This window comes from Maniola jurtina, chromosome 12 (assembly GCF_905333055.1).
Source record: "Maniola jurtina chromosome 12, ilManJurt1.1, whole genome shotgun sequence".
Classification (NCBI taxonomy): domain Eukaryota; kingdom Metazoa; phylum Arthropoda; class Insecta; order Lepidoptera; family Nymphalidae; genus Maniola; species Maniola jurtina.
This window is the reverse complement of record NC_060040.1, coordinates 10,622,229-10,635,699: the sequence shown is the minus strand read 5'-3', so window position 1 is coordinate 10,635,699 and position 13,471 is coordinate 10,622,229. Positions and strand designations below refer to the sequence as shown.

At 34.6% G+C, this 13,471-nt stretch overlaps 3 protein-coding genes across 10 annotated transcripts in view; 2 read left to right on the top strand and 1 right to left on the bottom strand.

Moving 5' to 3' along the window:
* LOC123870451 (monocarboxylate transporter 4) overlaps positions 1-6,981 on the bottom strand; it is a 54,324-nt gene extending 47,343 nt beyond the window's left edge. For 6 of the 8 annotated variants that reach the window (XR_006797083.1, XM_045913769.1, XM_045913773.1 and 3 more), the window contains exon 1: positions 6,815-6,981. Coding sequence is in view for 7 of the 8 variants with exons in the window: in XM_045913769.1 (XP_045769725.1) it covers positions 6,815-6,901 (87 nt within the window). In the remaining variant the exon portion in view is untranslated. Of the gene's footprint in view, positions 1-3,351; positions 3,849-6,814 lie in introns of those variants that run through there. The other 2 variants (XM_045913772.1, XM_045913774.1) reach the window with 1 other exon arrangement.
* Positions 6,982-9,930: 2,949 nt separating this feature from the next.
* Positions 9,931-11,142, top strand: LOC123870495. The gene has a single exon (XM_045913822.1). The coding sequence runs from the start codon at positions 9,931-9,933 to the stop codon at positions 11,140-11,142; it is 1,212 nt and encodes a 403-aa protein (XP_045769778.1).
* Positions 11,143-12,174: 1,032 nt separating this feature from the next.
* Positions 12,175-13,374, top strand: LOC123870494. Its single transcript, XM_045913820.1, has one exon. The coding sequence runs from the start codon at positions 12,175-12,177 to the stop codon at positions 13,372-13,374; it is 1,200 nt and encodes a 399-aa protein (XP_045769776.1).
* The last annotated feature ends 97 nt before the right edge of the window (positions 13,375-13,471 follow it).

The window sequence follows — 13,471 nt, the reverse complement described above, 5'->3', positions numbered from 1 at the left end:
GGCGTGGCTGCCGGCCGCTTCTGGCCACTACCGGCTGCTGACGTTCCAGTGTGAATCGGCCTTAACATGATAGACGTACATAATACATTACCAGTAGGTACTTTACCAGCAATGTTATTTGATATGTTTGTTATACGTTATCTATTAGACTACTTATTATACAAATGTGGATTATTTGGGATGATATTTGAATTATCTGTTTCCGGCATAAGTTTTACAAACGCCTACTAATAAATACTATGATATAGTGCCATAAATACATTACATCTAACGAGATGGTTTCTAGGTAGGATTCGGGATTCGTGATTATCAAGTAACTAGTTCGAGCTTCATATTTTAAACTAGAATCCCCTGCAATTCATTGTACACTGCAATCTCCATTTTGGCACATAGCCCAGAGTTACACAATTGATTGGCCGTTACTAGTTACTATCCAGGATATATTTTGAGAGGGAATGTTTTGACGTATATTTTGAACCATTTATCGACGTGGCTAACCAAGTTCATGATCATTTTCCATTATCATTCGATTCAGAGCGTTAAAAAGATTGTTAGTAGTTCTCTATTAAGTAATCTTCAGTTACTTAATAGCTTAAATAATTTTAAGGGTTCCGTACCTCAAAAGGAACCTTTATAGGATCACTTTGTTGTCTGTCTGTCTGTCTGTCGTGTCTATCAAGAAACCTATAGGGTACTTTCCGTTGACTCAGAGTCATGAAATTTGGCAGGTAGGTAGGTCCTATAGCACATATAAAAGAAAAATCCGAAAACCGTTAATTTGTGCTTATATATCACTAATAAATTAGTTATTTTTGCACGATGGTACGGAACCCTTCGTATCCGAGTCCAACTCGCTCTTGGCCGTTTTTTTTTAGACAGTAAGGTTGTGGGAAACGGGTGGATGAGGAAGGCGGAGGATCGTTTGGTGGCGCGCTCTTGAAAAGGCCTTCGTCGACGCATACAGACTGATGGATTGGATTGAATTCACTTAATAGGTACTTAAGTAATTAATACTTTTAGTATCATGTAATGATACCTAACTGATTATTGGCCTTTCAATGTAACTATGTCAAGTAATTAACATGAAAGTACTAAACATCTTTGTAATCGACCACTTAACTATGAGCAGTAAACTAACTTCTAACGACCTACTTTGCAAAGGGTGTAATTTGAATAATTGGAACCTTGTCACTTTTCATAATAAATTATTAATTATTTTTGACACCAATAACCAAATATACCCACGCGCACATAAGTAATCAGTAGTTATTTGTAGGATAATACTTAGTTAATTATAATTATAAATCTTTCTTTAAATTGAGTAAGTAGGTACTTTACAGCCTTATCTATCTTCTATCTATTTTATATCTTATCTATTAATCTTTGAAAAGAGCAACCGCCGAGTTTCTTGCAGGTTCTTCTCGGTGGGAAAGGCATTCCATACCAGTGGTAGATGCTTTTGACGATTCAAAAGAACTTGTAAAAGTCTAATTGAATAAAAATATTTTAAATTTGAATTGAATATCATCCAAATAAACTAAATCAAACAGAGGAGCAAGAAGAAACTTGCTCAAACAAAAAAATCGTAAAAAATTAAATTGCTGAATGTGCAGACATACTAGTCCTATTTACCTAATTACAGATATGTACCTTGATGATTTCATAAACACTCAAGCTGAACCATTATAATATGATTAAGTGTGTACTAACGACAAACAAATACGGGACAGCAATTACTCTACTATCTAACAGTCACGTCATTAAGTAAGTACATAATAGGTTAGTACCTATGTGAAAAACTCAAGCAGAAACAATCTGCAAAATAGAAGCAAGGGTGGCTTTAGCCATTGCGAGGCATTGGGCGGTAGATTTTTGCAAGGCTGTTATACTTTGTGGAATTTATGTGAATTAAAAGTATTTTAACCAACTTCGAAAAAAGGAGGAGGTTCTCAATTCGTCGGAATCTTTGTCATTCATGATGAGAAATGCAAAAATTAAAAAAAAATTAGAAGTTTTGAATTTGTCCATAATGCCATTGCATGCTTGCACTCGCACAGTGTGGGTTTGATGACGGACAGACAGACAGACAGACAACAAAGTGATCCTATAAGGGTTCCGGTTTTCCTTTTGAGGTACGGAACTGAACTCTAATAAATGTCAAATGAGCTTGGGGGCTATCGTTCAGTATTACACACTGAGTTAGCAAAGCCTGTTCTGAAAAAAGATGGCTTTTGTTGCTGTTTCAGCATTCACCACTACCATTTATAAACAGAGAGTCTGTGTTGTTAGGCACAGATCTGGTAATATAACGAGGTAATTAATATGGTCCACATGATGAGCAACATCCCACTGATAAATTGATGACAGCGAAACAGTTTGTGCCAATTACTCTAAGCACATTCCAATGTCACAGTTTCATGGAATTAAGTATATTAGAATTATTTACATCCAATTACACACATTTACACATACACACACAATTAATTTAATTAAATACATTTGGGTGTCCGTTGTTTAAGTCAAACTAACTAAAAAGCTTAGACATGACACTTAAATTAAGAACTGGATAAAATAGCTTACTAACATCTTGTTTTGTTTTATTTAAAGACAACTTAAGTACTTACTTGAAGGAGAAAGTGGAAATATAAGTCAATATCAAGCACCACACAATATTCTGTCATTATTTTTTGTATATTTTATTAGATAGGTTGGTATATCGACTATTTGCATTACTTAAAAAATTTGAATGAAAACAAGGAAACAAAGCTTACTTAAATATTTTTTATATATATGGTAAATGCCTATATTGCACTAAAAATTAGGTAAGTAACTTTCTTGAATGTAGCTAGATCTTAAGTACTATTGTTTAGATGAATTAACTAGCCTGCCTTTATATAAAGCAAATAATAATGTCAGATAATAAGCTATTTTAATTTACTTAATATGTTTGTGGTACAGACTACAACCAGCAGGTTTAGAATGGTTACTCTCATAATAAAACAATCAATCAAGAAGGAAGGTAAGGAGTAATTGAAAAATTTTGATCACTTCAAGAAATAAACTAAATGGTCAATAATAGTTGAATTCTTAATTTAATTTGTAAAGAAACAATGACATTAGTATTTTTATCATGCTAACCAATTGCTTCATAACATAAAAGGCAAAACAATAGAAGTCCTTTGAACATAAAATAAACAATCACCTATAAATTGTGTTAAAATGTGTAGGTATATCAAAAATATATGATAACAAAGGCTTTTGTAATGTAACCTACAAGCAGTATCACATATTATTAAGATATTCCTTACTCATTTGTCTACAATAACAAACAAAAATATTTATAGAACTTACCCTTGAATACGTTCTCAAACGATTAATACGAGGGTTTGACGGAATATTACTGAGAGACACTTTAGACATGTTCGATTTTCTACACCACTATACTATTCTCGGCAACAATGAGAAATACTGCACTGCAGCAGCCGGCCCGAACCACTGAGATTAATAATATTTAGCGCACAACTCTAATAACAAACATCTGAACATCTAACACTTGAGCAAGTATTCCAATGTTTTAATTTTTAATTCTGACAGCAGTCAGCACAAAATATATCAATTACACCACCCCATAGTTTCGATCTTGAACCAAAGTGAGTTACTTTTAAAATGCCCTAGTTCTTATTATTTAATTCCACCGAATTGACTGGAATAAACCCAAGAGTTTTAAAAATAATAGTCGATGTTTAACAAGGTTGACAGATGTGCTGAACGACTGGTACGATACGTTTCGTTTCACACGCGTTCCTTAGCTCCAAACGGCACTTTCCGGTAGCGACGTCGGACAAGAACTGTCAAAACGGCAATAACCAATCCCGAACGAAACTTGCCTCAAGTCTGCCAAGTGCGTATGAATGAGTCAACGTTCAAGCGCGCGAAAATTGTATTCAGATTCAGAACGATTCTCGAACTTGCTAACCTATATAATTCGTAAATAAGTTGCAAAAGGAATAAAAAATAACAAAAAGAATCAGATCAGCTTTAACTAATTATATTAATCGTACTCCTTACTTGGTTAAAAAAAATTGTCTACTCATCTTACAACACTTACGTTATGTAAATTCTTTATCTTCAATTTAGATAATATTCCATCGTTATTTCTGAATCGAATAATTCCATGAAGTCAAGAAATATAGACTTTATAAAGTAATGAAAAAATATTAATTTAATAAATTATATTAAAATTCTAAAAATATGATTTGCGAAATTATTTTAGCAGGCGTTATGTTAATAAATGGTCGTTTCATAGCCTACTTGTACTTAGTAATGTAGGTAACATAATAATAATAATAATAATAATTCTTTATTTCAGGTAAAAATGTACCCATATTATTACAAAGTTATAAAAGTCGAATATAAAATATATAAAAGCTTAGATCTAAATAAAATAAAGACAAAAATAAGTAGGTACAATAATGTATTACCGTCTTATATTTATATCTTTATTTTCGATTCGCACTGCGATGCTGCGTCAACCAATATCGGAAAATGGCGACATCCAAGTGCTCATACATCGTCCGTAGAATCTCATTATTTGAGTGACTTAATCGCTCCAAAAAGGAAGCTATTCGGGAACGTATAATCGCGAAGAAGTCTGGCATTCTTGCCGATGCGAACATGTTCGATGCACTACAAAATCGCGGTAGTTTCATCAGGATGCGGTAGGCATCATTGTACTGCACCCTGATGGCACTATACGAGCGTCTTGTGTAGTTAAACCATAGCTGGCAAGTGTAAAGGTTTTGACAAAATGCTCTGAAAAGAGTGTTCTTTACTTGTTCATTGCAGCGGAAGAATCTACGCGCGATCATGTTGCATCTTACGGCAAGCGCCCTCCTCTCACGCTCGATATCTTTATTGTCACTGAGGTTCTCTGTCAGGATGTGACCGAGATACTTGAATGTCGCCACCCTCCGAATTTCCACACCATTCATATACACTGGAGGGACAATGTCCGGACCCTTTCCACACCTAAATACCATCATCTCCGTTTTGGAAACGTTATATTTAAGTCCATGACTTAAAGCGTATTTTTCACAAATATCTAACAGCTTCCGTAGCCCCTTGATAGAGGGACTGAGTAGCACCATATCATCAGCGTAACTTAAATTGTTAATACAAACTCCGCCGACATGACAACCGATTTTGGTGCTTCTCAGCTCCTCTATCAGGTCGTTCACATAAATGTTGAAAAGGTCCGGCGATGTCAATCCACCCTGGCGTACGCCGCATTCTAACCTATAATCGTTAGAAAGTGTATCGCCCCATTTTACCTTGTTGCTTTGATTTTCGTACCAATATCTCAAAAGATTTATAACATTAGATGGTACTTTATGCTTATTGAGTTTCGACCATAGCAAATTATAGTTTACTAGGTCAAAAGCTCGGCTTAGGTCCAAAAAACAGGCATATACACTAGTGTCTCTGTTAGTATAGTATTTGATAGTGTTTTTCAGACTGAAAATAGCAGAATCAGTTGAGACACCGGCACGAAAACCAAATTGCGCATCGTTGATACTAACATTTTTAAGAAACGGATGTAAAAGTCTTTCAAATATTTTACCAATTATAGTACCCAGTGATATGGGCCTATAATTGTTCACTTTCGACAAATCTCCAGTTTTGTTTTTGGGGATTGGAACCACCACGGTCTTCATAAGATTCTTGGGTAAGTAATTAAACTTGATACATAAATTGAACAGCGTACACAGAACTCGACTAATATCCTCACTAGCATAGAGCATATGTTCAATACTTAATCCATCGTGACCTGGAGACTTCCCACGTGTCATTTTTCTTATCACGTCAACAATATCCTTAGGTGAGAATTGTAGGGTCTCAGTCAGCGGGTCCGACGGGGAAATGTCATCCGTGCTATGCTCCACTCCTTCGACATAAAGTGGTTGCACCTTAAAATGACTAGCAAATAATTCGGAAATTCCCCTCTGTTCGACTATATTTTCAACACTATGTGGCAACCGGGGTTTACTTTGTAGTCTCTTTGTTGCTTGCCAGAACTTTGGAAAGTTTTTATCATTCCTATGTGCAGCTAAAATGTTCATTCTAATCTGGTCTTCATTGTTCTGACACCATTTAAGTTTACTCTTGAATTTCCTACGACTAGTTACCATATCATTGTAGACTGGACCGTTGAACTGTAACATTTGGCGCCTGCCAGTTACGTCGAGTCGAAACTTCGACGTTTTGTTATATAGGTTTTAATTGCCTTGACACAGCAGACAGACATACAGACAGACAGATAACGAAGTGACCCTATAAGGGTTCCTTTTCCTTTTGAGGAACGGAACCTTAAAAACAGGCATAATGTAGGCAGACTCATAATTTACTATGTAAAACTTTCATTAGCTAAATAAATACTTAGCATGTACTATAATTTCATACGAAAGATTGTCTAGAAAAAATTACAGTAGGTAGGTAAACCAGTGTTAGCTCTGGACTATATGCAGATAAAGTTAGTTTTTTTTTTTTTTTTTTTCAAAAACTGTTCACTGACCATCCTACTTCCTACGAATAGTATACCTAAACGCCAAAGTTTGTATGTATGGATGGATGTATGGATGTTTGTTACTCTTTCACGTAAAAACTACTGGACGGATTTGTCTAAAATTTACAATGGAGATAGATTATAGCCTGGATTAACACATAGACTACTTTTTATCTCGGAAAATCAATGAGATTTTTAAAAACCTACGTAACGAAGTCGCGGGCATCAGCTAGTTATGTAATAATAACTTACCAAGGATCGTTCAGTAGCGTTAGGCTGAATACGGGGTTCTGCGTCGTCGTCATCGGGGGTGCATTCGGCGCCGGCAGTCTGCCCCATGTTGGCGGCTGGACGCGCGTCGACTGCTGGTGGCGGTAACGCGGCGCGGGGCCGCAAGCCGCGCGTCCTTCGCGCGACCGGTGCCGCGCCGTTGTGCCTAGTTACACGACTCCCGCTTGTGGACTAGGGATTAACCCTTGAACATCGATAAAAATGTATCGAAAAGTGTCCTTTCTAATTGATAAACTGCTTTGCACGTAGGATTGCCAGATTTTACCATATTTTACAGGGGGTTCTGCCATATTTTACGGGTTACCCCGTATTTCAGGATATGATATTAAATAATCCCGTAATTGCGAGAGTATAAAATACGGGGTAAAGCTCCCGTATTTTTTACAAATTCAGCCGGAGCTGGCTCGTCCAGTAATACCAATACCCGCGTAGCCGAAACCGACTCAATATTGATACTGTGAAGGCGGAATTACAAGTTAAATGTAATTTTAATATCTATCTATCTATGTATATCGCGATTCCCGCGATCCATCTAACGTAAGTCCGAAAGTCGTTTTCCGGAAAAGAGTGTAATCTTGTAACCTAATTACACAGTTAATTTTAGACTTGGCTTTACACAAGTATATAAATCTATTAAAAATATGCTTCTGAAAAAATTACACAATTGAAGATTATGTTTGTAAACGATAGAAGAACGTAGATTTGACTCAGCTCGCTGCATCAATGCGACTGCAATTACTTTTATACATGGCATAAGTAATAATTATTATTGTAAATCGAATCTTTGAAAAGAGGAATCGTCGATTTTCTTGTTGTTGGTTCTTCTCGGTAAAAAAGACCGTCCAAACCAGTGGTAGATACATTTGACGATTCAAAGTACTTATGAAAAATTGATTGATTGATTTGAATAAAAATCTGTCTATTTCTATATATATTTTCTGTCTTGTTAAATTGACTCCTGCGGTTAAAACATCAAAGGATTAGATTTTTAGGTAATATCTACTAATTTTATTATTAAGATTTAATAATAAATATATATTAAAGAAATGGAGAAATAATACCACCTTGTTCAACTCCAACATATCGATACCAGAGAGGTAACACTGCAATATTGTGTGACATACATTCCAGTTGATCGGTGAAATTACATTATGTATGTATATGTAATTGTAAGCATCTGTGTCGAATAATGCAGCTATAATTTGTACCTATCCTGTATGCAATTGGATCGCATATGACATCTTATTGAATTTCATAGTACGGAGTAGTACGTATGTTGATACAACATACGGGTTCTAACTTCTAGTAAAAGCATGACTTAAACAAGGAACGCAGATAAATATCTAATTTTATTTATACTTTCTAAGGCTCTCTCAATGATGTTCTCTCTCTTAAAGTCCTATCCAAACTCTTCAGCATCATCATCATCAAAATTGTTTTTCTGTCGCTTGGTATATTTTAATTTTGTAGTACATTTATATTTATGAACACAGAATTTTCTCCTCTTTCATTTGACACCCTACTCAATACAATAGCAAAAAAAAGAGACCCTCACTTTTTTTCATGTAACATCCGTTATGTCAATTTTGTTCGTATAAAATGTAGCATATGTCACCCGGACCTTTACGACGAATCGATTGACACCTCATTCATCAAAATCGGCCCAATAGTTTAGGCGCTACGGTGGAACATACAGAATCTGGATACAAACATACACACCCACATACATACATACATAGACTGCTAAAATCATAACCCTTCCTTTTGGCTTTGCCGCAGTCGATTAAAAAAGCCAATGCAAACACTTCTTTTGCAAGATTATTATATTATAAAAGTTGTAAAGTTCTTAGCTTATTAATAGTAGACTATGGCCTTTTCATTCTGAGAGAAGACCCGTGCTCAATACTGAGCCAGCAAAAGGGAGAAAACACAGGTGCACGCTCATAATCCGATGGGTCGGTAATCCGACACGACCCTAACGATTGTATTTAAATTGGGATATCTCGTAATTAATAAGTATCGTTTTCATAAAACAAAAACGTCCTCAATATCGATACTGCAAAGTGCCATGTCTAGGTCGGAGCGGTCGATACAGCAGGCGCAAGTCCGAACCGCTCAGCTGGGACTTTTGACAGCTATAATAAAAAGCTTCCTACCTATTTGAGTTTGCGTACCTACACACAGTACAAAATTCAACAGTACAAAAATGAATGTACTATGCTTGTTTGTCCCTTATGACTCCTATTTTATTCATCCGATTTCGATGAAACTTTTTACAGTTGTTGTTGAGACTTGCGGGTTGGTCTAATATAGTACCATCAACGTACAATAATAATAATAGTCAGAGCGCGAATGTTTCTGTTTGTCCCATATTTGTAAATATCTAAATAGGTATATAAAAGTAAAAGTTGACTGACTGTCTGACTGACTATGGGGTAAAATAAGGGTTTGTGGAGTCCACGTGGATGAAGTCGCGGGCATAAGCTTGTATAATATATAAACATTTCCTTCCAAGGTACGGAACCCTCGATACGCGAGTCTGACTCACACTTGGCCAATATTTTTTTTTTACTTACTGGTTTTAATGTGTCTACTGCTATACGGAAGGTATCTATTGTCTGCCACTTCAAGGTACTAATCCAATAGTAGTAGATTAAATAAAGTCGACAAAATATAAGTAACCCTACGCTCATATACTTAATTGTTTTGTATTAATTAGTAGCTAATGCCCGACATGTGTTTCAATAAACAGGGCTCTTTTTATAAACGCACCGCAATTGCACGTTGATGGTAATTGATATAGAAACACAGAGCTTCGCGAGTCTTGACTACAAAAGTACAAAGTTTCATCAATCAAATAAGTGGTAATATAGGAATGCATAAGGGTCAAACAAACAAAGATACATTCATTTATTACATTATGTATTTCAATTAATCTACAAATGGGGGCCATGTCTCTACGAACAACAACATTTCCAAATCAACCACTAAAGGGATAGAACTCCTGCTTTTAAAACTATACAATATAGAGCATAGCTATAGATATATATAGCAGTTTATAAGAGCTTAAAAATAAAATGGGAGATATTGCCGATGATACAAAAATGGATGGCACGAGATTTGTTTCAATTCTGTATATGCTGAGACCATTGACAATCATCGAAAATTTGTTCGGGAAATTCAGATATCGAAAGGTTGGTGGGAACATAGATATATTGAACAGACGAATGAAGTTTTACGCTATCTTTATAGTATGTCTCTCTGTGACAACGTTTGGCATTATTTTTGTTAATGATATCAAACACAAAACTTTTGGTAGCTTCAGCAAAATTGTGAACGTGGTAGACGAAGTTGCCTCTTTGACGATGGTGATACAACATGTTCTATCAATGGCAGTTTTCTTACACTACACCAAGAATAATGTGTATATTATAAAATTAATAGCTCTTATAGACGATAATCTAAATATTTCAAAGGATAAAAAGTTCTATAAGGATTCCCGTAGGCTCATTCAAATCGAAATATCAATTTTTATATTTATTTATACACTATTAGCAATTTACGACTTGAATGCAAAATATACGTTGCCTAATGAAATATTAATTACAATAATTGATTTTGAATGTCATCTCGAAGTATTGGCTTTTTGTATATTTATCAAAACAATGAAAGACAGGTTATGTATTGTAAATAAAATTTTGGAACACGTCATTGTTACAAAAAAACGTGGGGATACTTTGAATATCCCGCCAAAAAGTTTGAGAAATCGTAACGACGTTTTGTATGCAGGGTGTATTATTAATGACAGATCTATAATTCGTAATTTAGGTATAACGTACGATTTGATCGGTGAAGCCTGTGATGAAATTAATAAAGTTTTCAAATTTCATATTTTTAAAGCACTCTGCACTACATTTGTATACATCATTATCACAATATGGACATCAATATACTACATACGAACGTTAGACACTTCTAATTCTTTACTACGTATAGTATTGTTGTGTCTATTTGATATCATGTCAGTTGGTGTTATGTCCTATACTTGTGAAGTTTTGCTTTTAAAACGTAACTCTACTAAGATCTTGGTAAATGAACTTATAATAAACTACGACCTTACCAGGCAGATGCGACTCCAGGCTAAAGCATTTATGGAGCTGATTGAAGTGTGGCCATTGCAGATTTATGCGTACGACATGTTTGCTATAGACATAAAGTTAATGCTGAAATTTATAAGCGTGTCGACAACATATCTGATAGTGATTTTTCAAATTTCGCATTTTTTCTAAACATATTCCATCTTAGTTCGACAAAATCATAACCTTAAAGATCTAAAGGCTTTCGATAGAATTGGCTAAAATCATTTACTTAACTCTGGGGCTAAGATACTCTGTCACAGCAAGAAGACTATAAATTCAGTCAATAACGTCGATTGTGACAATCACGACTTCTGCGTTAGCCTTCCAACTTGGCATTCTTATTTACATTCATTTATTTATTTAAGGAAATAATTCATTATGTTGTAAAAGTCTCTTTAAAAAATTAGTTAGTATAATTTTGTTATAAACGTCTTATTAGGAAAAAGAACCGGAATGTATTTTCTTCTTTTCATTATTGGCGATCCAAGCAACCTGAACTTTTTATAATGCAGCTGTAAATGATAGGATACTTTTGCTAAACAACTGCACTGGCGCGGCGCAGGTCCTTCAGTCAGGATATATTTCACCTTCTCGTGCTCCTTTAACTGTACGGTCGGAGGAATTAGCAAACACTAAATTTTCTACAAATGAAACGAAGCAATGCAGGATGAAATATTTTTATTTTTATATTTTAGGTTGCCCATATCGTGCAGCTGTACTTACCACTCGTATTCCTCGGCATAGCTCTATTTTTCTCTTTAACAGTTGTAAGCGTACTATTTAGTACTACTACTACTACTACTACATCTATTATACGATGAGGTTCATTGTCTGCCCCTTTACTTGCTAATCTATTATATAAAGTATCCCTACCTACCTAGTATCTATGAGCATTTACTTAGCAACAGTCTATTTAAAAGTTCAACTTACCTCCATCTACTCAAGTGGATTGTATTAACTATGTATTCCAAATTAATCTACAAATGGAAGTAACCAATTTATCTAAAACTGATAACGATATTAAAGAACTGTTTAAAATATAACGATATTACTAAATGAACCTCGAAAGGGATAAGAACTCTGCTTTTTAATTTTAAAACATCTTTAATCGTGCTTACAACAAAATATATAAAACATTCCGACGAATTGAGAACCTCCTCCTTTTTTGGAAGTCGGTTAAAAATGGAAGGTAATTATGATACCAATAAAATGGATGCGACTAGGTTTGACCTCATTCTATACATGGTGAGACCTTTGACAATTATTGAAAATTTGTTTGGTAAATTCAGATATCGAAAGGTTGGTGGGAACATAGAAATATTAAGTAGAAGAATGAAGTTTTACGCTATCTTTCTAGTGAGTTTGATTGTGGCAGCATATTGCATTATTTTTGTTAATGATCTGCTACACAAAACTCATAATGGCATCAACAATATTGTGGACATAGTAGACGCAGTTATCGCTCTAATAATGATGATACAACATACTCTATCAATGGTAGTTTTCTTACATTACACCAAGAATAATGTGAATATTATAAAATTGATAGCTGTTATAGATGATAATCTAAATATTTCAAAGAATAAACAATTTTATAAGGATTCTCGTAGGCTCATCCAAATTGGAATATCAATTTTTATATTTATTTATACACTATTAGCAATTTATGAATCGAATGGAAAATATGTATTGCTGATTGAAATATTACTAGGAATAGTTGATTTTGAACGCCACCTCGAAGTAATGGCTTTTTGTATATTTATCAAAACAATGAAAGACAGATTGGTTATTGTAAATAAAATTTTGGAACACGTCATTATTACAAAAAATCGTGGGTATACTTTGAATATTCCGGCAAAGACTTTAAAACAAAACGCTGTGTATGCAGGATGTACTATAAATGAAAGTTCTATAATTCGTACATTAGCCATAACTTACGATTTGATCGGTGAAGCGTGTGATGAAATTAACAAAGTTTTCAAATTCCATATTTTCAAAGCACTTTTCACTACATTTGTATACATCATTATGACTATATGGTCAGCAATATACTACATACGAACGTCAGAAACTTCGGACTCTTTATTTTTCTTTTTGTGTGTATTTGATATCATATCTGTCGGTATTATGTCATACACTTGTGAAGTTTTGCTTATAAAGCGTAACTCTACTAAGATCTTGGTAAACGAACTTATTATGGACTACGACCTTACCAGGCAAATGCGAATCCAGGCAAAAGCTTTTATGGAGTTAATCGAAGTGTGGCCATTGCAGATTTATGCATACGACATGTTTGCTATAGACATAAAGTTATTACTTAAATTTATAAGCGTGTCGACAACATATCTGATAGTAATCATTCAAATTTCGCATTTTTTCTAAACTAGTCATCTTGGTGTTTACCAATACCAGCTCTTTCTAAAACCTGTGGCAAAAATCTCACAATTACACTTTTTGTACCACTAGGTAGTAGGTACTA

What these genes read in the sequence shown, in the direction of transcription:
- LOC123870495 (XM_045913822.1), top strand. Translation starts at nt 9,931, where the DNA reads ATGGGAGATATTGCCGATGATACAAAAATGGATGGCACGAGATTTGTT.
- LOC123870494 (XM_045913820.1), top strand. Translation starts at nt 12,175, where the DNA reads ATGGAAGGTAATTATGATACCAATAAAATGGATGCGACTAGGTTTGAC.